General features: G+C 40.8%; 1 protein-coding gene across 5 annotated transcripts in view; it reads left to right on the top strand.

Annotated features, from left to right (window-relative positions):
* Positions 1-24,438, top strand: part of CACNB2 (calcium voltage-gated channel auxiliary subunit beta 2) — a 230,313-nt gene that overhangs the window by 112,127 nt on the left and 93,748 nt on the right. The window contains exon 1 of one of the 5 annotated variants that reach the window (XM_042888065.1): positions 3,147-3,404. The exons of 3 other annotated variants lie outside the window; for them this stretch is intronic. In XM_042888065.1, coding sequence (XP_042743999.1) covers positions 3,354-3,404 — 51 coding nt within the window. In that variant the 5' untranslated portion in view covers positions 3,147-3,353. Of the gene's footprint in view, positions 1-3,146; positions 3,405-17,466; positions 17,670-24,438 lie in introns of those variants that run through there. One more of the 5 variants, XM_042888066.1, reaches the window with a different exon arrangement.

Here is a 24,438-nt window from a genome sequence, read left to right on the forward strand (position 1 = left end):
CTTTTGATTTTCTGAACTCAAAGAGCATTAAATTGCCTAGCTTTTGCTATGCGTTACAAAATAGAAATTAAACTCACAAGGTCCTCTGTGTGGGATCTTCACGTCAGAGTATTTAAAAGATAACCGAGGAATCTCAGTAACATGAGTTTGTCTTTTGAGAGGCTGTGCAAGACTGGTGAGATGCCTGATGGCTAAATAAAAGCTAATGTGGTCTCTCAGTGCAATTTCCACCTTTAAAATGCAAAGAAAAGGAGAAACAGAAGAGTCCTTGTGATTATACTAGGTGTAGACATGTGGGTTGACAAGTTATCGTGCTTTACCTCGTCATGCATTTACCCATCAGCAAATGCCGCATAACATAATCCACAGTGCTGCAGAATTACAATAAATGGTCTTAATTCGTTTGCCATATGCTAAGAGTGCCCACATGTTCACATATGGATCAGTTGATGCACATTAATTAGATGATGAGAAAAATTACTCATGTCTAAGCTTTTGTTACTTCTGAGATGTTGCCTGTTGTGATCAGTAGCAAGTCATTATCTGATTTGTCAACAACAACTTTCTTAGACAGGCACCTTCTTTTCTATTTGGGATGGAAAGAGAACCCAGATACATTGCTTCGGTTAAAAAAAAACAAATAAACACAAGTACAATGCAGTATAAGCAGACACTCACAGTAAGTTTCTATTAACAGATAACTGAGTGTCGTGCTTCTTAGCATTTATAGTCCAAATATGTTGTTAAATTTCATAAGTTGTATTTAAAATTGATTGAGACTACTGACAAATACACTGTATAAGTACAGAGTATTGATATCTCTTGTTCAAGCTACTTTTCCACAAGTGCCATAAACAATAAAGGAAAGTAGAAGTCACTGAATGAATGAATGAATGGTGTTCCTACTGCTATCTTAATAAAGATGGGATATGTTTTTCTGTACTTGACTGAAGGTACCATTTCCTTTTGTTGTTTTGCACAGCTCTTAAATAGCCCTCATGCCTCTCAGGTGACAGCTCACCCTTTTGAGCAAGAAAGGACAGAAGTCACCTGGCACTGTCTTCCCTCTGGTTTTGTGATAGTCAGAGCTGTGACGGGCAGCTCAGAAGTTCTGCTGTTTTTCTGCTGTTCGTGTTGCTGGTTTTAAAAAGAAGTGGTTTGTATTCTATATCTAGAGGATTTAGAAACTTCATGATTGTTACCAGGGATTTTCCCTGTTACTGTGTCTGCCGTTTGAGTCATCTTTTTATAGTGTTTTCTAGTGCAAAGTTATTTTGTTTCCATGTTGCAATGCCAAATTTTGCCGTGATGGGAGCCCGATCTTGAAAGCTTGGTTTCAGTATTCTGGAGAACTTGCTGGAAGACAGAATTCGTGGCTCTGGAACTGGGGCTGCCCTGTGCTAGCTCTAATATTCCAGGTGGGACTGTGATTGTGTATTATTTAGTTCTGATTAGCCCAAGGTATTTGTGTCCCACAGAGTGTGTTGTTAAGTACTCAAGGATATTAATGTTGCCAAGAAGTTAGCTCAGTGATCATACTGTAAAAAAAGTTGTTAATACGGTGTTGCATCAGAAGTTGCTATACTTCTCACAGCCTTCTGGTACTTCAGTAATTGCTGAAGTTTATTGTTTGCTTCTTTTTGCCAACACTAGTGGCTTCAGCATTTCCAGTTTCATAAAGCGTCTTACATGGAAATCAGATTATACTACACAGCCACTTGTCAACGTTCAATTTTTCATTTTCCTGCTTAATCTTTTTCATGTATGTAGAAATATCTATTTCATGAGAAAGAAGTATTTCGCTTTCATCATAAATACATGCAAAGTTTCTACTGATGTAATTTAATTTGCCATCTTAGCATGTAGTATGAATATTGGCATCTGAAACTGTGGGAAAGTTTTAATGACATGAATGATCATGGACAAACCAAACCCACCTCTTAGAATTGCTAAGGACGTGCTAAGCAGTTGTTCTAAATAAATCAATAAAACACATTTTGCTGGGGGCAGGAAAAGAAGGTAACTTTGTATTGACATTGCTACACCTTATAAACATATGTGTAGGAACCTATTAATATAACTGGAAGTCAGTCTGAAATTTTTGTTAATATATATATGTGTGTGTGTGTGTGTGTGTATCTCAGATTTTGAGAGATGAGCAAGTGTCCCTCTCCAGCTACCTTCAACTTCACAGTCTGCTTACATAGTCAGTGTTAAGGGGTTGGCAATAGGAAATGTTTTCAGCTCTCAAAGCCCAATTTTGACTTGATGGGACTTTGCTTCTCTAGCATACATATAAAAATCTCTATGCATAACCTGAGTTTTCCCAGCTCGCTGAGCAGCTGTAGCCCCCCTTATGTTTGCTCTTGGTGTTGCTCTCTGCAGTCGCTGCATTACCAGTTACCGTACCAGTGATAGTAGGGCAGGAAGCTGCTCCTCTGCAGTTCTTCCTCCATAGCACTCCCTTCTCATTGCACCCTGTGCCTTATTCCTTTTCTCCATACCTTCAGAAGCATTTACCCTTTTAATTTTACCCTTTACTTTTAATTTAAGCCAGTTGGCCATAATCTTGCAAAGTCTTAAACTCACTAAGGCCAATAATGGTAAACATGAGAGTTTCACTGATGATTTGAGTGGACCAGTGTACCATTATGGCGAATGACTATTTTATTTTTGAAGCTTCTGGGATTAAGGTTTATTTGAATATATCTTCTGGGATTAAGATTTATTTGAATATATCTTTCACCTTTATTGTGGTCAAGCTTAATTTTTCTTTCACAGGGAGATTTCCATACTGAGTTAAGATTTCCAACTTGCCTAACAATTCTGTTCAGAAAAGGGACAAAAAGTAAAATCAAGCCCATACCCGTAAACAGAAAGAAATGTGCTTTTTGCATTTGGACACTTCTCTGTGATTTGCTCCCGGCTGCAAAGCCAGCTGTGTGTTAACAGGAGGCCGTGCGTGCTGCAAGGCATGCATCTGAGTTTGATAAAATGTTGTGTTACTCCAGCAAGTGTGCAGGCTTCTTTCCCAAAGTGGCTGACGTCGCTTGGAACACAGAACCCTCCCACTCTTCCTTGCTAATTGATGGTGACGGGCTCTCTGCTGAGCTGTAACCTAACATAGGAACTGAATCAGATCAACAGCTGAGAGAAGTCTCCAGCAAACAGGATCGCCTCATGTAGGCAAAAGCTTCGTGCTTTAGGTCAGGCCTGAAAAGGAGAAGGAGCCAGTGATGGTTCACGTAGGCTGACGTGCTGAAGTTTTGGTGGCGTGCTGCTCAGTTGGGGAGGTTTTGCTGCTGGAGGACGCGTTGCTGCAGGGGGGCTGGCCTCCACAGAGCACGGCTGGCATGCTCGACAGACGCCCGATGGCTCCGCAGGCTGAGCTCAGTGCACCGGGGGTAAGCATATGCTGCAGGAGCCAGGCCAGATGCTGGGGAGCAACTGAATTTAGAAATGAAACGTACAGACCGGCTAGCAAATTAACTTAATTACAGTTAAAATGTTTCACTTTGCTCTCATCTAGCCACGCTTAAGTGGTGTTGAAAAATGTGTCTGCCTTACAGCGGAAGTCCAAATGATACTTTCGAGCTTCCTAGGTTTTGGTTGTTGGTTTTTGTTGTTTGTTGTTGTTTGGCTGTTTTGTGGGTGGTTTTTTTGTTTGTTTGTTTTTAATTAAACAGACACTGAATTGCTGACACACTGAAAAACAGCAAATGCTGGGGGTGAGGAGAAGTGAAAGCCTATGCAGGTGGCTGCTGCCACCAGTGCTCCTGTCTGTAGTCTTGTTAACCACAGCTGAAACAAAGTATTTCGCTGTTCTGTGTTCTTCAGATAGTGCTAAGTGATTGTTTTCTCCTCAATATGAGAGCAATGGGACTCTCTACTGGCAACACTTTGAAGTACATTCTCTCACATGGTGAGCTCTATTTTCTGCTTTGGGCAGAGCTGTACTGCTCTCAGGAGTTTTGGCGTGCCAGCATCTTATCAGGCGTGTGTGCCCTGGTGCCAGGGGATGATAGGAGCAGGTGTGCTTTCTTTTCCTACTTTTGCTGTAGGAAGTAGAGAATGGAGGTTAAAACAGTACAAATAACATCTTTCCATAATAATAAAAATAAACTTCATCCACATACTTGACTTAAGCTTGATCTATGCAAGATTTGAATTTGGTTGAGGAGAAGCAGCACATCAGAGGCATGAGAGTCACTTTGCTGTTACTCTGAGACTGCTCAGGTGCAGAACATCTTGTAGAATAGTTGCTGTGTATCTCTCTCCTACAAGGAAACCATGTTTGGATCAGTCCTTTCAGGGGACTGATCTTGTTCAGTATATTCACTGACGGCCTTGATGAGGGAATAGTGTCCACCCTCCATAAGTACGCCGATGATACAAAGCTGGGAGGAGTGGCTGACACTGGAAGGTAGTGCTGCCATTCAGTAAGACCTGGACAGACTGGAGAGCTGGGCAGTGATAAACCAGATGAGCTTTAAGAAAGCAAGTGCAGCATCTTGTATTTGGGAAGGAATAACTGCAAGTATCAGTACAGGCTGGGACATGACCTGCTGGAGAGGAGCTCTGTGGAGAAGGGCTTGGGTGTCCTGATGGACAGCAGGTTGGCAAGCAGTGTGTCCTGGTGGCCAAGAAGAACAGTGGGATCCTGGAGTGAATTAAAAGAAACGTGGCCAGATTGTCAAGGGAAGTGATCCTTACCCTCTACTCTGCCCTGGTCAGGCCTCACCTGAAGTACTGTATCCATTTCTGGGTCCTCTGGTATAAAAAAGACAGGGGTCTCCTGGAGAGAGTCCAGCGAAGGGTCACAAAGATTATAAAGGTCCTGGAGCATCTCTCCTACAAGAAAAGGCTGAATGAACTGAATCAGTTCAGCCTTAAAAACAAAACAAAACAAAAAACCAAACAAAAACAACAAAAGAAGAGACTCAGAGGTGATCTTATTAATGTTTATAAATATCTCAAGTGTGGGAGTCAAGGAGATATAGCCAACCTCTTTTTAGCAGTCTGTGAGGACGGGTCAAGGGGAAATGACCATAAACTTGAGCATAGGAAGTTCTGCAATATGCAAAGGAAATTCTTCATAGTAAGGGTGACGGAGCACTGGAACAGGCTGCCCAGAGAGGTTGTGGAGTCTCCTTCTCTGGAGATATTAAAGACCCACCTGGATGCCTACCTGTGCAGCCTGCTGTAGGGAGCCTCCTTTGGAAAGGGGTTGGACTCGATGATTTCTGGAGGTACCTTTCAGCTCCTACAATTCTGTGATTCTTTCTCTGGATGATTTGTGGATCTTCATTTGAGCAGCTGAATAGCTATTGCTAACTTTCCTTCTGACTACCTGTTGGCAACTGTTCTTTACTCCAAATTAAAACTGCTCCTATGTTTGGGAGGTGTGAGGGATTGAGTTATCTCCACATGTCATCATGGTCCATCAACACATTCAGTGTGTTTTAGAAGAAGTATGAAGGTATACAACTACCAGCTACAGCTGAAGTGGACTTGTTTTCAGTGTGGATGTTCAAAATAGTGGAATTATGTTCACACCTCCAGCTGCCTGCAGCATTTTCTGCTGTTATTAGCCTAGTTAAATGCTTAGCTCTTTAGGCTTTAGTATATATATTTTCCAATCATATCCAGTCTGTGAGTTCTGATAAATTAGAGTGTTTTGGCCTTTGCTGACAATCCCATTCCAACTACCAGTGGGAAAAAAATGAAATTATATATATATATTTTATATATATATATATATATATATATTATTTTTATGAGGGAAAAGGGCTTAAAGTAAAAAAGAAATATAATTACAATTGTAAAGTATTCCTTCTCTGAAAATAGCCTATCTGTTTTCAGAATTTAGCAGTAGCAATGTCCATGTTTCCATGCAAAACTTTTCTTTTTCCTGTCTACTGACTATCAAATAATGCCGTCAAATAGAGGTGAGTTTGGTATAACTGGGCTATAGAGTAAAATGAACCTTTCTCCTCATACCACAATGTAAAGAAGCCCAGGCTCTGTCTGGGGTAGTCATAAAGGTCCTGTGGAAGGAGGGCATGGTGATGTCATGAAGCTGTGCTGTGGATATGCAGGTTTTGGGTGGCAAACAAAGGCTGGTTAGGGAAAATGGAAAGGAATAACATTTAGCTGAAAGGATTCTGTGCATTTCTGCTTTGTGGCAGGCCCTCAGAAAGGGAAAGGGTCAGGGGAAAGAAAAAGAAAATGAAAAAGAAAAAAAGGAAAAAGGAAAGAAAAAAGTTTCATGTGTGCAGCTTCATGTGCACAGCTGAACAAATGGCCAATTCTTCTGTCAACATCATGGCTGAGGAGCCTTCTTTTCATGTCTGAATGAGGTGCTATGAGATCCTGCTTAGTAGCTCAGTGGGTAGTAATGGTGATAGCAGGATGGTTGGACAAGATGATCTTGTAGGTCCTTTCCAACCTTGCAATTCTATGATTTTGTGTTCTCTCAGTTTCTCTCCTAGTTTTCAGATGTGCTGTGAGGGGAAGAAAATGGAGCTGATGTGCATTTTGGCTATAGTCGCTCACTGGTCAGAAGGATTTTACAGGAGGCTGTGTTTGAAAATTAGTTTGTTGTTAGCAGTAACAGTTCTCAAACATTATGTCATTGAAAAAAAAAGCAGTTTAGATGGCTAAGTGGAAAGTAATAGGAAGATTGGGAAGATTGAAAGAGAGATACAGGCTGAGAGCTTTCTCGTTCATATTTTTTGACGTCTATAATTAAGTAAAGTGCTTACTGGTGATAACCCCTTAATGACAGATAACCTTTCTAATGAGTTGACTGCTAAGATGTTCCAGTCAATTAAAATGTTACAGTAAAAAGAAATAAAATAATACTTCCTGTCTGGCTGCTGATATATTTTCACCAACACCTCAGACTTGACATAAAACCCTACGATATGTAAACTTCTGCCAGAAAACTGTGAGCACATCAGATGCACAAATTCCTTATGGTCTTACAGTCTACTGAAGCTGTCACTGCATAGCAGGTGAGGTGAGGACACTAAGAAGTGACATCTGTCTTTTTACCATGGCCAATTTACCCTGATATCCATGAATTTAGCTTTTCAGCATTGGTGGAATATAGATATATTTTCTGTTTGTTTGTTTATTTGTTTATTTGTTTATTTGTTTTTGTTTGTTTTATTCAAATTGCAATGAACAAGTCTGGAATTTTGTAAAATGAAGGAGGTTAGTTTTGTTATTTTCTTACAAGGATGAACAGTGCAGAAATGCAACATTAAAAAGGGTGTGAAAGAAGGGGAAGTAAAGAACCCTTAAAATTGCCTGCATTGGGGTATATTTTTGGTAGGCTTTTAAATCACTGGGCTGCTCCATTTTACAGTGACTTTTTGGTATGGGCCAAAATACAGATGTATTTGTGAAAATATTTTTCCTAATCATATATGCATATAGGATTTTTTTTTTTTTTGCCATGTTTTATTACTGAGCTTTAGAGCTAGTTGCTATAAGTAGAAATCTTTGTGCCCTACTGGTGCCGCATGTATGCTGCATTAAAATCTGGGGTTTATATAATGCTTGCAATAGCTTAACAGCAACCAATGTTTGTGAAAGAGATGGTTTGAAAAATATACATTTTTACCTTGCTGATCATGCAGCATCTTATATTTAAACAAGCTGCTGAGTATTAAAGCGCATGGACAGTCTTTGTATAACAGCTCTGATGTTTAGGTTGGTTTCCTAGACAAGCTTTATGCAATCCCACTTTCCATCTGTTAGCTGTGCTTCTCAGTAACTTCAGTCCAATGGCCAATTTACATCAGCCTTGCAGAGGTCTCGGAGCTACGAAGACCTTGGGGGCTGGCAGGAGCTGCTACTTGCTCTGCATGCCAGTGTTTGATTTGAGGCACTCTCTGGGGCTTCCCTGTCATCTAGGAGGTAGCACCCAGCCGACTGATTAAGATGGATTTAACTCCAGAGTAACTGAACCTGTGCCTCCTGTTCAACCAGCAACTGGTGGGAAGTTTGGTGAGGGGAGGGGAGCCAAGTATGCAGAGCATGTGTTGTGTAGGGAAAAAGGGAATGAGCTGAAGGTATTGTGGAGGTGTGTGTGGGAAACCAGGCTTTGTTACTTCTGCTTTCAGTTCACAAAACAACTTGTTTTTTTTTTGCAGTTTGTCATTAATGATACATTGCATTTTGCAGTTGTTTGGTGGATATAAATTTCTATTTTTTTCTTCTTGAATATTTTGAGGCTGCTGAAAGGATGCTGACAGATTGACAAGTTAGGATATTCATCACTTAAAAATTATTAGCTTGTTAGTAAACAGTATTTTTAGACTGTTAATGTCAGAAAATATATCATTTTCAAGTCTGCTGGCAATTCTGGGTAAAAGCTGAATTTCATTTTGAATGGACTCCTGCTGATCCAGGGGATCACTTGCATTACAGTAGTCGTAACTTGATATCTTCTCAGTCTGGCGGAGTCCTCAGTGAGGCACATGGCATTGTTTCTGTGCATTTCACTTGTATTTGTTCAAAGCCTTTCTTCACAAATTTGTGTGATTCAGCCATATATAGACTTTGTTTTCCACCTCATGATGAGCCTGTGATTTTGCTTATTTATTTAAGGTCTATGCTGACTAATTTTAATTTGAAAGGTTCCAGTGTTTCCTTTTCTTTCTTGGTCATATCTGCATATACTTTATCATTATGTGATAATAAAATATGCTTATCTTTTCTGATTTCTAATAATGTAACAAAAAAAAAAAAAAAAAAACACAGCATTTTATTATTTGAAAGAGTAATCTCTTCAGTATTTGCTTTCTATAAACTAATGGATTGCTTATGGAAGGTATTGCAATAGAAAAAGTATCACCTGAAATCTAAGTATTACTTTTCAGCAGTGTGTGGAGACAGGACAAGGGGAAACAGACAGAAACTGCAGCATAGGAAGTTCTGCACAAATGTGTGCAAGAACTTTACACTTTACAGTGAGGTGACGGAGCACTGGAACAGGCTGCCCAGGGAGGTGGTGGAGTCTCCTTCTCTGGAGATGTTCAAGACCTGCCTGGATGCCTACCTGTGTGACCTGCTGTAGGGAACTTGCTTTGGCAGGGGGGTTGGACTCGATGATCTCTGGAGGTCCCTTCCAACCCCTACAATTCTGTGATTCTATGATTCTGTAATATACCCAGTTCATTTGTTAGCAGTATCACTGGAGTAAATGAGAAAGCACCTACCTAAGTGCTTAATTAGATAAGAGTTTCAGGAGCTCATGCTATGGTGGAGTGCTATCAAATTCAATTTCAAACCAAGGATTTGAAGAAATATTTGCTGGTTTTCAAGGAAATTGGTGAGTTCCCAGTACAGTGTTCTGGGATATTTCTGGCTTCCTTATTTTCTGGCTGGATATTTTCTGTTAAAAAATGTGATCAGCTTCTATTGCGCTTTCAAATCTCTGAACTTTATTACACGCAATTTGTATAGACTTAAAAAGTAGCATTGTAATAGCAGAAATCATTCATTTCAGAAGGAGAATCCTAAAGTGTCTGAACAGAAGTGTTTGAGATATTTGTTTCCTTAAGTTTTAAAACTAACTATCTGCATTGATGCTGGCTTACTATAAATCTATTCAGATGATGTCATGCACAGCACAATAAATGACTTAGATTCAGTTTTCTGATTATAAGAGAGGAGAGGTTATTGTAGCTTGGAATTAAAATACTGTTTTTTAGTAGTTTACAACCACACTGAGATGAATAATTATAGATTTGATTAGAGTTCTTGCTATGTTAGTCACTTCCAGTGGCTGTTAATCGATTGTCCCATAAATTTTTTGTACTAAAGTGGAGCTTCTCAGTGACTTAAGGAGTCCACACCCAACTCACAGTAGAGTCTTGTGTCTGAAACTGGAAATGGTGTAGGCTTGTCTGATGAATCACCAGTGGGATCACCTTGAAAACTCACCCAGCAGAAAGTGCTGAAGAATCAGGACCCTAGAACTGAGAAGGTAAGCCTGACAAAGTCTGAGGTGCACATCCTGGTCCTGATGCAGGAGCTCTCAGCAGTGTCAGTGCTGAGGAACCATGCTGTTTGGAGCATGCATTTGTTTTTGTAATGATCTGATTGTGAACTGTAGCAAAAGAGAACTAGAAAAAAAGTGTCAAGCAGAAAAATTATATTCGGGCTCCAGTACTGCTGGCAAGATTTCTGTTTAAAGTGGGCAGGGTAGTGAGACTATGAGTTTACTACCTGCTATGTTTCATCAGGGGAGTGCTGAAAATGCCTTTGTCATGTGTTGCATTACTTTTGTGCAAGGAATAACTCAGCTGTTCTTATCATCTCCATTGCTCTACTGACTCCTGGCTCCACATAGCAAACAGACTACTTCTGAGAGTGCTTCCACTGCAACAGACTAGGGTTATAGTTATGGATCCTGTTAGCCAGAGCTGTGCTTCTGGCTCCCTGCTCATTAAATTCAAATATGTTCCTGCAGTGCCAGGTGACACCCATACCCAGGTGCAGGAGGTCATTAGAGCAGCAGCTGTCTAAATGCCCCTTAATTCCTGCTCTAAGCTCTGAAGTGGGTCTCAGGCAATGCAGTCCTTTCTGCTGGTGGGAGTAATTTCAGCTTTGCATTGCTTGAAAACTCATTTCACGGGAGCTTATTAAATTGTGAGGACTGGCTTGTACCAGGAATTAAACATAATTAATAAAGCTTCTATGGTTGCCAAAAATGCAAGCATCAGAAAAATTGCATGTTTCAAACATGAGGAATGGAAACTGAGATTTGAAAAAATGATGAGGCCAAGGGAACCACAACATTTGGTGAGAATCAAGAACTTCAACTGATGGAAATGTGCAATGATGACTTGTGCATAAACAGAAGTAGTATGCCACAGTGCTTCCTGCAGCCTGCTGTTATAGCTCTGCTGATCAGATATGCTTACACTTCTGAAATAATAACAGAATGCAGAATTATCAATAGCTTACGTTTTACAAAGACTCTTAGAAATACAGCTTTAAGATATGATTGGACTTCATACGTGAATTAGTACTTCATTCAAAAAATCGGAATGGTATTAAGAGACCATGCATTAAACCTTTCCACTGGGAAGTATTAGTTGAGAAACCAATATCATGAGTGCCCATAGGACAATCTGTATATTGGGCCTAATTTTCAGGATGTGGAGATGTGGACAGAGATAGTTAATGTCCTGGCAGTTCCTGGTGGCTTCTGCACAGTTACAAGCCAAAAGGATTCTCCTAGTTGCTCTTCAATCACCAGCTCTGGGACATCAGTGGCTGGCAATCATCACAATGCTGGTGGCACTTGGACATTACAGCATGCCCAGGAACAGGCACATTGTGCATGTGAGAGTTGAAAGCATCTCACTGAGATTAAATCCCAGTGTTAATTTGAAGTATTATTTGGTGTAGCAGGTCAGCAGCATGTAGTGGTGACATTAAAGTTTCGAATTAATAAATTTTCAATGGAAATCTGTATTTTCTAGGGAATGTTTGCCATCAAGGCTATCTTTTCCAAGTTTTTCCAAGATATTATATATTTTACTTCAAAGATTTGTTCTGTTTTGGCTGTTCTTGTGATCAAAAGCATTTGCAGTTTTCTTTCTTGAAATTAGTAACTGTAGTAAAATGAACAGCATCTCTGTTTTAATCTTAAGGGTATTATTTCTTTTAAAAGTGAGTATTGATGATTTTCTTTTTTTCCCAGCCACTTAAAGCACTGAAAAAACTATCAGCGGTTCAGAAATATTTGGCTACTCTCAGTTGCAGGCGATTTGAGAGAAGGACTTAAACTAGCAAGGGCATGTCCACCATTTTCTTGCTTTTTCGGTTTGTCCCCATTCTCTGTGCTTCACTGCTGCAAGACTGCAAAGTTTCCTATGACTGCACTATATTTAAAAACAAACAAACACAAAACCAAACCCATACAAGAGAATCTTGCTCACAAATGGGAACAATCACCTGTGGATGGATCGCACAACTTGATGGCTCCTTTCCACTATCAGAGTGATATGAAGGATCCATAATAAAGCAGGCAAAATGGTATCAAACCTTTGTCTGACACTCATTGTGGTTTGGGTTAAGTGTTTTAACTGCAAGATGGCAGCCACTTGCAGCCTGTTATTTCTGTGAGAACATGCTCCTGTTATCTTTCAGTGCAGAAGGAGATAGCATGTGCCCCTACTTGTATGTATATCTGCAAGATGAGAAGTCTAGTCTGTTAATGTTATCACTGCTGTATCCTGAAATAGAAAGCTGCAGGCAGATTGGATTGTGTTAGAGAATGGTAACCATAATAACCAACAACAATCTGCAAATGATAAGCAGCTTTAGTGTTCAAAAATAAAATATAAATAGTTTTCTAATAGTTGCGTGGGCATACTTTAAGATTTTACTGCTCTTTAAATTTAAGGTTGTTTTGAAGATCAAAGATTTGACATTTATGTTAAGGAGATTGAAGATCTCCTTAATTAGTTGACATTGTTTTGTTATATACCTATATGAAATTGAATTTCGTCAAACAAAATGTTACTTCATTCCTTTCTCAGATGCACACCATATGTAGAGACAGATTACAAACATCCTACATGATGTATGGACTTCTATGTAAGGAGATGAATTTTAAATTCATAGCTAGATATACAAACAGTACATTCAGAAAAGAAACTCAGAGTCTGTTGCAGTTAAATGCAGAGCATCTCTGTGATTTGGAGTTTGCACCATTTTCTAAGATGCTTCCCAATGCTTCTGAAATGAAAATCAAGGAAAAACAATTTGAGTAAACCTTTTAATAGTTGTAAACTATACATTTTTGGGGAGATGCTTTAAAAAGAAAGGAAGGTCTGTGTCACATCATTCCTCCATGTAAATTTACTTACAGATAGGAAAAGCTAGCAGGAGCCTGAGGAACTCAGACTGAATTCTTTATGATTGCAACAGGTTCTGAGCCTTCACTGTAATAGTGTGGTGTTGTGCTCAATCATAGCTCTTCTCTGCCAGTTTGTTTTCAGTCTCCCTTGCTGAGACACTCCTGCCATTTCCATAAAATACTTGGATATTTCTTAAAACACAATCTCATCTCCTCTAACTACAGGGGCACTGTGATTACTAGTGTAGTTCATTCAAAGAGTAGCTATAAGAATTGAAGAATACCTATTCTTCAAAATAAGCCAAAGGAGCAAGAAAGCCCAGGCTTCAGATTCTTTTGGTAGTCCTTGCAGACTGGAATGCCAACTGTATCTAGGACTGCATCAGGAAAGAGAGGGAAGAGATTGTCTTCCTCTGCTCCACTCTCAGGAGGCCCCATCTGGAGCACTGCATCCAGGTCTGGGGTCCCCAACACAAGAGTAGAAGAGCTAAATTTCATAGGAAAAAAAAAACCTGAAAAAATTACTTGCTTTTTTTTCCAATGTAAGTAATGTGGTTAAGCAGCTATTCAGTGTTGATGTGGGAGAGGTTAGTTTGGAAGTTGGGTAGTTGAAGAGAAAGAGCTCTTACTCTTTGGTCTCATATGAAAGTTTTCTGGCGTTTTCTGCCTCAGGTATGAAAAGCATAAATAGGAGTACTGCCAAAATTCCTTTAGGAATAAATCACTCCTTATGTTTATAAGCAAATTCTTGTTGCTTGTTGTGCAAAAGAAACTTGTATGCTGTTGACGTTCTTCACTGGGACCTGAATGTGAATCTGAAGTAAGTAAGAGTCAATTGCTTTAGAGATCTTGAAGGAAAAAATAGTTGTTACTGTTGGATGCGAGTTGAAAGATTCTTGTTTATCAAGGAGCGTCTGTTTAGTCTATTAACCTTGACAACCGTGTCAGCAGTTTTTTCTGTTTGTTTTCCCAAAGGCACTGTGTTGAAGTAGTATGATATACAGAGTTATTTTTAGTGTAGACAGTTCATAGTTATGCTTAAAAGATATAGGTCAGAGTGTAAATACTAGAGGTAAAAGCTGTCCTAGACAGTTTGAAAAGTCAATATGTTTAATCTTTGAAAATTAAAACTGAGGGGTGGAATCACTGAAATATCAACACGAACTAGATATTTTTTATTTGTTTGTTATGGCTTCACAGACTTCCTGAGGTAAGAAGGTACCTCTGGAGACAGTCTGGCCCAAACACCTGCTGGGAGCAGGATCAGTTAGGGCTGGCCATGTCCAGGTGGCTGCTGAATGTTTCCAAAGATAGAGAGACACTCCACAATCTCCCAGAGAAACCTGTTCTAGTGCTCAGTCACCTTCACAGTAAAAGGAATTATTTTTTTTCCTAGTGTTTAAATTGAATTTCTTACATTTCAATCTATGGCTATTGCTTCTTGCCCTTTCACTGAGAATCACTGAGTCCAGCTCTGTCGTCTTTACTCGCTCCCATCAGGTATTATTATACATGAATGGATTTGTATGTAAGGAAAAAAATTGCAGAAATGATCAGAGCAAACAGTTCACGCCCATTGACACACCTACACCTGTGCTTTCTTGCTCTTGGTAACAGATGTTTTATATTGCTATTGCTGTCCTGGATGCTGTGGATAAGTAAAGACTACAAGCAATTGTGCATATTAGAAAGCTTAAGAGGTGACTCATTTAATTCTTGTGATTTACTCCTCATTTCAAACTGAAGTCTTGACTCGTGATCAAACATCTAGGCAGTTCGTTTTCCATTAGTGTGAAATCTGGTTCTTAAAATGAAGACTGGATCAAATTGAGTTTGCGTAGCTCTTTGTCACATCTTCAATTACATGTCCTGCCTGAAAGTACCAGTGGAGGAGAGGATCAATTCTACCTTGCAGCAGAGTCCTTAGCTTTGTTTATTCTTTGTTTCTCTCTCTCTCTCTCTCTTATTTATTTATTTACTTATTCCCCAGAGCTATTGTGCTTTTGGTGCTTTCTACGTTAATCCCAGTTCTGTTGCTATCCTGAAGTTGCCTTCCTGCTGAAGTTTCCATCCTAGAGAATTTTTGGTAGTCTCTAAGTGCTTGGTCAGCCAGTTCTGCCTGGGCATCCTAGCCCGGGGTCAGCATCTTTCTGCCCTGCTCCTTGCTTACCACTTAGCGTTAGGCTAGTCAGCTATCCTACTCGTTCCTGTGCAAATTTTTCCAAATCTGATTGCATTCCATGCTTACCTTGAACTGCTTTACAGCCCAATTTTATTTTGTGTCTCCTGGCCTGGCTTTTAGTGTCTTGTTCATTTAGGTCATGCTGCTTTCTTCCTAGTCCTGCACTGGTTTCTTGGCCTTCCCATTCCCACCATTTCTGCAGTCTGATTGCTGCCTGACTTCTCTTTCAAATCTACTCCTCTTCTCCATTTCCATCACTGTCCTTACTCTTTCTGCATGAATCCTGAGATTTTTCATCTGTACTGCCTTACTGCAAGGATCAGCACCAGAGAGACGCTGTTGTCCAAGTGCAGGCCAGCCCCATGCCACCCTGAGCCACTGTAGAAAGGATGCACAGAGAAAGTCCACCACTGCTGCTTAGCCGAGAACAGATCACAGGTCATTCAGAAGTTGTTATAAGTTTAAATTGCCTCAATTGGGGATGACACTTTTGCAGACTTTAATTCTTGAACCATAAAAGCTACACACAGATTTGCTTTCTGAAGCCCTAAGATAGACTTGGGTACCTGTCATGATGTTTCAATTCAAGAGAGCAGTGAGCAATTCAGCTTATTTACTGTTCTAGCTGCCAGACTCTGGCTGCTTGTGCTGTCTGTAGTGAGAATTGCTTGTGACATGTAAGTCACTTATAGTGACAGTCTGAATAAAGTCCTTCATCTGCATGAGTGTATGTGAACTGCAGTCCCCCTGACCCTGATTTCATATTCATGCCCAAAGTACAGAAGCTGATAAAACTGTTCGGAGATGATCACTTGATTTTTAATACACAGAAAACAATATGCTTCCCTTATTGATGATATTAGAAGCAGCTGTGACAGTCCTGCTGGTTTTATTTGTTGGTTTTTGTTGTCGTTGTTTTGCTTTGTTTTGTTTTTCCTTCCCAATTGCCCATAAGAGCTCTATGAGACAAACAAAGTAATGGGTGATGACACTGGTTTTCCTAGTATTGACAGGTGTGGTTTCACATAAAGAAGCTGTGCAGTACAACTCAGACCGTTATGTTCAGACTAATAAGCGTATGTAACCGCACCCTTTCAACATCAGTAATGGCAACTGTCTTGGATGAGTGACTTGCATTCCATTAACAGTGTCTTGTAGGAATTGTGCATGCTTTGTTTACTTGGTGAGAACATAATATTATGATATTATTTGTTTGAAGCATAATTTGCAATTGATATAATGTGAAGTGACCACTTTGGCTGACAGATTAAACTACTGCTATTTTGTAAGCATATGGCTGGAAAATAGTGAAGCAAAATTAAACTGTTCTGATATCTAGTTTGCTCTTTCCAAGAGTATATAACTTGGTTTTAACTCTGCTTTAGAATACCTATGATAACTTAAACTGTGATTCATGAATCACATCGCCGATAGTCTGCAGAGGACCAAAGGTCTGTTGTGACGGAGGAGGCAGGCTGAGAGAAGCGTGCTGTAACTCACGCAAGGGAGCGGAGATGGGTGAGATCTATTTGAAATAAGGGGAGGGGGTGGGGGAGGAGGCGCAGGCAGGATGTTTACAGTATATTTGAACTGCATCCCTGTTGAACAGAGAAGATGTTCTTAGAGAAGAACTCTTGTCCTCTTTTCTTTGCGGAAGACACGAAGTTGAGCAGCACAAACTGTTTTTCAGTGCTGTGTCTATGTCCATGGCATTGTATGTTGTTATACTACCATGGCTGTAGATAGGTAAGGGCAACTACACACACATTTTATTCACACAAAATCACGATACTGATATGTGCTTATGCTCTGTTGGTGGCTGTCCTGCCGTGATGCGGTACGCTGTGCCGGATCTGTTTCCTACAGCGGGAGGTTTGTGGGCACAGGTGTTGTGTTACCTACTTGCATTGTGCCATCGCAGATTAAGTTGCACTGTTTCACTGGTGGGGAAGCCTGGAATTAATCGGCAGAAGGGAGCAATGAAGTGGGGAAACATAGCAAATGAGAGAACAATCCCAGAATTATTCTGTATCACAGAGATAGAGGTAGTGGGAAAACTCCATGTCATCCCGCAGAGCTACTGGAGGAGTAAGGGATACGCTCCGGCGTGCTGCGCTATTTCGGGCTCCAGCAGCGTGCTTCGGAGCGCGCCGGCGGTGTCCGGAGCGCCGCACCGGGCGGCGCCTCGCTCCGCCGCGAGGCGATGAGGCGGCGCGGCGGGGCCCGGCCGCGGCCTCCCGCTCTCCTCGTCCCGGCGGCGGGCTCGGCGGGCTCCCGGCAGCCAATCAGCGCGGCGCCAGCGACACGCGGGGGGCTGCGCAGCCCGGCCCCGCTCGGTCCCGCCGCTCGCCCTGCCCCGCGTCCTGCCGCTCGCCGCCACCTCCCCGCAGCTCGCACCCGTGGGGTTTGGTTCGGTGAGGGGAGCGGTACTTCAGCGGCAGTTGGGGCGTGGGAAGCGGGGAGCGGAGCTGCGCGGCGCTGCAGAGCGCTCCTGGCTGAGGGGACAAGTTGGAGATGCGGGAGGAAATCGCGCCTTAGGCGGATCGGGCGCTCCGGGCTGGTGCGGCGATGTACCTCTTCGGCAGCGAGGACTACGAGGCGGTAAGACACGTTCCCCGAGAGGGTCGTGGGGTTTTCATCTTTAATCGTTATTTTCACTTTATAAATTTCTCAGAATTGTGGTCAGTTGTGAATGCCAGCCAGTGCTCTGCTTGCTGTAGTCCAACTTTGGTGCTCACCGACGTGATTGCTTTTAAACGTGATGTTTTTCTGCAAGTTCTCCATGCAGTGGGACACTGGTTGCTAGGTTGGGCTGCATTTCCGCTCCTTGTCACGCTGATGGCACTGAGGTGGTACTGAAAGCATTCAGATGCTGGGTGTGATGAAGTGACACAGGCTTCGGGCAAGCCAAAGCCCTGCTTCCAAATAATTTGGAATTATTCTTTGTATTTTAGACGGACTACACATAGGTTACAGGACTGAACTCAATTGTAGGTTATGGGATGCTGCCAAGTCATTTCTTTTGTCCAGTTCCAAACATGTCACGGCAGTGTAATGTAACGTCCATTGCAAGAGCCAACTAAAAAAAAAAAACCCGTAGCACACTCCCATTAGAATGTGACATTGCTTACTTCAGTATTTGCGTAAAATGACACTCTGAAGAAGTTGTTGATGAGAAGGAAACCACAAATTACTCTGTGTTGTTGCATGTTATTGGTATCCGACATCGGAGTTTACAGCCCAAGCCTCAAGTGCTGAGCTGTGAGCGGACGGATGGATCCTTCCACCCACACACAGCTCGTGACAGAGACCTGAGGAGCTCCAGGGAGAAGCAAAGGGAGCAACAGAAATGTTATGAACTTTTCTATAGGAAATCAGAATAAATTCTGCATGTTAAAAACGGTGCGTTCTTTGCATATAACTTGTGAATGTTTTGTTTTGGTTGCCGATCTGTTCTCTGAATGTGAAAGTATTTTTCCTGACATTCTGGGTTCTCCAACACATTTCAAGGGATTAATTGAGTTACCCTGGATTTTTTTGCCCGTGTTTTTTTAATGGCAAACAGCTATGTTTGTGAGATGCCGGAAACATGGAAGAAGTTGTTGAGGAAAGAATTTAAACGCAGCTGTCTGCACATGGAGCTCACTGTGTGTGTGTGTGTGAGTTGCACCAACTTTCACAAACTGAGCAGGCAAATGGAGAAGAATGTAGTTTCTCCAAAGCAATAAACAACACAGTGTTGCAGTAACTGATTTTGAACTATTAATTAATTGCTTTTAGAAATTGACAACTGACAGTGAGTTTTCAACTATAAGCTGTTAATCGTCTATATATTGTTTTAATTCACTGCATCATTGTAGCTATATCGTAAAGCATTGCCAATCAGTATTAATAGCTTTTGAGGTTTTTGTTTTTCAGTTGTTTTTTTTTTTTGGTACTGTCTCTACATTCCACTGCACCTTTTGTGGTTACTTATTGCTTTGTAAGGGGACAGGAATCTGTGAGTCTGAAATACTGAAGTACCTGGAAAGTCACCTGGATGGCTGCAGCATGGTTTTGGACTCTCATGCATCTCTCAATCTCATCTCCTGATACGCACTGTCTCAATTTTTTAGAAAACATTGAGGCATTCTGTCACTGAAAATAGTTTCATTTGTAAGTCATTTGTCTCAGGCAGGTGGGACATCTCACTCCAGTCCTCCTACTGATTAGTTAAGCTAGGTGGAATGGCATCAATTGGGAAATGAATTGTATGGGCTTGGGGATGCACATATATTTTTTTACCTTCAAAATCTCTACTGGTCCATGAAACCGAAGTGTATCACTTGTCTCAAACAAAATGTTTCATTAAGTCCAACCCAAAATATCACTTCTCTATTTTCTTTTATGCAAAATCATGCAAAGGAAAATAGGGGTATGGTTTTTTTTAATGTTATTTTGGCAGACAAACATACCAAGATGCATGCTTTACTCAGTGATAAGAATGTATTAAGCTATTCTTAAAATCACCAAAAATAGAAGAGTTGGGCTATGAGATCTTGATGAACAGTTTTATTGTTCAATAAAACCTAGAATCAGTGGAAAACTTCTTTGTAAAAATGTGTAGTTCGTGAAGCCATATGCTCTGTACTGTGGAAAAGGCATTTGTTTTATCTTCCCACATGATTACTTATGAGTCACTGCAGGACAGTGTCAGTGAAAAGAGTGACAGTGAAGATTCTCAGGACTTCATCTGAAGTTCTTGATTAATTTCATCCAGTTTCAAACCAGTGTGAGACATTCTAGCTGTGAACATAAACTGTAATTCTTATCCTAGAAAGGTGATCACTAATAAAATTAAACATGATTAAAATATCTCTTAAAGGATTTCAATAGAGCTCTCTAAAGAACCCCATCTTTAAATAGAGAAACTCTTATCATCTTATGTATATCATTTGCACATCAATGTGTGCACACATTTACAGAAACGTGAGCATGTGAAGTATTATTCCAACTCAAATTTATCAGTGAATTTCTATAGCCTGGTACAACCAAGTTTTGCATGTACTGTCCTCTTTGATTTTCCTTTATTCCAGTGCCTAATTAAACATGCATTATTAGTTTTCCTGGGTGCATCATAAGTCTGACAGCAGCAATACTCAATTTGTGTGTCATTTCCTGCAAAACTGGGTTAACAAAGGCAATATTCCTTAAGGATCAGTTATCAAAAGACAGTACTATTGTTTAGGACCGCTCAATAGTCAGAAAAATTCATCATTATCACAACATAGGAAGAAAAGGCGTATTTCAAATTGTATTAAAACCATGTAGCTGTAGTTCTCTCCTGCTTGAATGATATTTTGCATGAAAGTTTGGACTTGGGGTATTAACCATGTTTGTCACTATTTTAGCACTTTAGGTAGTTGCTTATTAACCTCTTAAGAACTGGTGGAATCAACATATTTTGTTCCATGTACCAGAAAATGCTGAGGCGTTCAAGTATAGTAAACAACTTTATTTCATAAATAGAAGAATCCAAAAAAAGCTATAGGCTGAGGCATCTCATTTGTGGCTATAGCTTGTTAGTTAGAAAAACAAACAGTTTTTCTGTTTGTTTGCAAAATAAACCACTTGAAACAGAACGGAATTGGAGACCTTCATAGAAAACAAGAAGGGAGTGCTCCTCTCATGGTAAACTGTGCTCAGCGTTAAACTCCCAAAGCATCCAAAGTTTACCTCAGGTGGCCTTCTTAGTCAACGTGTAATGTGTGAGGGAAGTGTAGGGTTGTGTTTGCATTTCTGGGAGGATTGCCTGGTTCCCCTGTGCCCCCTGGCCCAACAGGCCATTTCCCATAGCCACAGATGCTCTGCTGCTGTTCTCCTGAGTCAGCTTTGTGTAGGCTGCAGGTCAACAGCAGCCCTGTCCCCCTGCTGCCTTTCCTTTGGGTTTTGGTGTGCAAGCCAGGCAGTGTGTTGTCGTTATCAGGGCCAGGACACTTTGCTGTCTCACCTGTATCCCTCCTGGCAGCCCTCCATAGAAGAACTATTTGGCTCCTCTAGTAGAATGGTCAGGCACCACTATGATAAGTGTCAGATTAATTAGGATTTCTTCTGAGGGTAAACTGGCTGTTGAAAAGGTTTGTTGTAGGAGAGTATTTCTGAAGTAGGGGTGACTTAAGTGAGCAAGTGCTCACTTAATGAAAGTCACTGTATTTCCTTTACTCTTGCTTTCAAATATCCTTCCTGAGGTCTGTCAGTTGAACTTATATATGTAGCAATGCCTTATTTACGTGCAAGTCCCCACTAAATTTATGGCCAATCTGAAGAGAAATGACAAAGATAAGAAGGGCATGTGCTAGTTTAGGAGAAAGCGTGCGGTCTGGGAAAGGATCTAACTCCTCAAAACTGCAGTTCATTTTATCCTCCAAAACACCCACAGTTGAGATAAAATGCTGATACTTGAATTTACAGTTTAAAATACTCCTCCTTCCCCCGTTTACCCCTTGGACACAACTTAGTCAAGGAGGTTTGAACTGCACGTGTTGAACTTCTTCCTAAGAAATGATTTACATGCAAATTTTACCTTTAACCTCAGAAATAGGGTAAATAGTAATAGTCTGTTGCTACAACAGGAGTTGTCTGGGAGGATGATGGAACACAGAATGTGATCATACTTTTAGGAAGTGATACTTGATTTAATTGAAGAAACTCTGAACTTGGCTCTCAAACTTTTACTCTTTATAAATTTTTCTCTTCCCAAGAATCCTTAGGAGGAATAGAAAACCTCTTCATAGTTCCTGTGAATTGTTTGTGATGTCTGGAGCAAATATTTTTGTTGCTTGTAAATCTAGCATTTGTCACTTGTATTCTCCAGGCAAAAGTTTTGAAGTTGTCTATTTAAATTAAATCTTCAGTTCCCTGCAGTTTGCTTATGTCCTTTTGCAGGATGGAGCACTTTGAATTGAATATTAAAGATGATGTTGACAGATGCCAGTTACACTTCTGGCTCCTGCAGGGCAGCCTTATCTGCTAAAAAGTATGAAAATCTGTCTGCTGAATTTCTAAAGGACTGGAAGATCTTGAAGCATTCAAATAACGTTCGAGTCTGAGAAGAGTTCCTTTTTAAGTGCTGTTAGTGAATCAAATCTTGATTGTGTTTGCAGTAAGCATGCTGCTTGTAGGGCGAATTTGGCTGTAAAAAGGAGAAAAGCCCTCATCTATTTTAGACACTTCAGTGAGTCCTAGAAATCAGCAGGCCGAACACATTGATGTGTTTTCAGTGTTTTTTCTGAATCATTGCTACTTACCTTATTTCATAAACTGAATAAAGGGAGAAAAGATAATTAAGGTGTTGTTAAGATTCAAAGGAGTCATGTTTAAGTGTTTAGCAGTGGCATTTTTTTTTAAATCATATTGCAGACTAATGGAGGACCATGTCTAAAAATCGTAAATACGAATTAATTGATTTGGGAAACGCACTGACTTGAATTACAAATGCAGATCTGCAAATTACCTGTGGCAGAGCACTGTAAAAAAATAAACCAGAAGATTTTGGAATAACTTTTATTTATTCATCTTAGTTTAGTCTAAGGCAACATCTCATGCTGTGTTGAGATGAATAACTTCTGAGACAACTGGGAGTGTAACTTGAAGTGCAGATGTGTAAGGTTGTGCTTTGTCCATCCTCAGATGAATCATTTAGCGTTTGGATTCTCTGCATTTAAACTGCAGATGATATTTGATTATCTCCTAGTAATGGTAGAGGTTTAACCTGTTAAAAGTGAAAAGTTGCTTTAAAAAATACTGTTTTTACATGTTAAAAATGCTACTATATGATTAATTTTCAACTACAGATGTTGTATGCGTGTACTGGGAATGGAGTTAGTCATGTAAAAAAGATCGTATTGCAAGTAGTGCACTGTGTGAAGGGCATGTGTGCTCACGTCCAGATGTGAGGGTTGGATGTGGGGTTGTGAGTCACCCTTATCAGCCCTTTGCCTGTGGATCCTCCACAGCAGCCAAGAGCAGAAAAAGTACAGTTTTGAACTGCATGTGAAGTTCAAGATTCATTCTGTACGGCATCATTCCCCACAGCTAGCGTGGAGACGTCTCAGCTATACTCAAGACTTTGCACGTGAGCCCCAGGATTCCCTTGAGGGAAGCTGGGAAGAGCCACGGGCTCCAAGCCTGTATTGGAGCAGCTCCTGCAATGGCATCAGTTGGGAAAGCAAAACACTGGGGAGGAAAAACTTAATAAAGCTAACGTATAGAAAGATCTTGGTCACTAATGCGTTGCTCTCAGCATGCTTTCCAATTAGTGATCTGTGCACCTGCACTGAAAGTAGTTTTTCTCCCCTGAATTATGCTGGCATTTGTCCTCCTGTAGTGTTTGTGCATCCAAGATAGATTATTTTTAATAATAATGTTACTATTTGGTCTTCATATACACTTTCTTGTCACTTTTCATTAATTTGAGTCTCAGTGACTGAGTATGGAGGCTTTTTGGTTAGTGGTGGCATACTGGAAGGATTTATGTTGTACTGCAGCAGGCTGCCCCGAGAGATTGTAGAGTCTCCTTCTCTGGAGATATTCAAGACCCATCTGGATGCTTTCCTGCGCAACCTACTGTAGGGAACCTTCTTTAGAAGGAGGTTGGGCTAGATGATCCCCAGAGGTCCCTTCCAACCCCTTTCATTCCGTGATTCTGTGATGCTACACCTGGCCTATCCCTCCATCCATCTCCAGCACAGGACAGGCAAGAGCAGTGTGGGAGGTGTGTGAAGGCTGACTTGAGGCACTGAGCTGGTCGTGGTGTTACGTGCAGGTCCTTCAGCTGTATCTCAGCCTTACACCACATAGAGCATTGCTTGCTTTTCACAGTGTGTTGCCCTGGTGTGCTGTGCACTCTGAAACTAAACCTGAGTATTCCACTTCAGGAATTATCTTCTTAAAAGAGATGTTTCTGACAGAAAATTGTGAGGCAAATTGATAGCTGCAATTAACCCATAGTCTTCCATACAAGTTATTGCTTAGTGGTGCCTGAAGGCAATGGCAGAAGGGAGTGAGTGGACCTCTTGCTGTTGAAATGGGACACGAGTATCTCATTGGGGCTGAGAACCAGATTCATAACTGAGGCACACATAGGAAAGTGCCCTGTGAAATAAAGGAAGGTCAAATGGTTTCTGGAATTTAGAAGCCAGCCACACTGACCAGATCCAGGTGATCCATTGTCAAGGGAGAAGCTGAGTTCCATTTATGGCATAGATGGGATGAGATGAGGAATGTGCAAAGTGGCTAGATTGACAGGACTAATGCATGAATATGGAGAAAAAAAAAAACAAACCAAGATATTTACAAATTTCATATGCACATTGCATGGGTGAGTATCCTT

Source organism: Lagopus leucura, unplaced genomic scaffold, assembly GCF_019238085.1.
Source record: "Lagopus leucura isolate 7727_CA_CO unplaced genomic scaffold, USGS_WTPT01 Super-Scaffold_100157, whole genome shotgun sequence".
NCBI classification, from domain to species: Eukaryota; Metazoa; Chordata; class Aves; order Galliformes; family Phasianidae; genus Lagopus; species Lagopus leucura.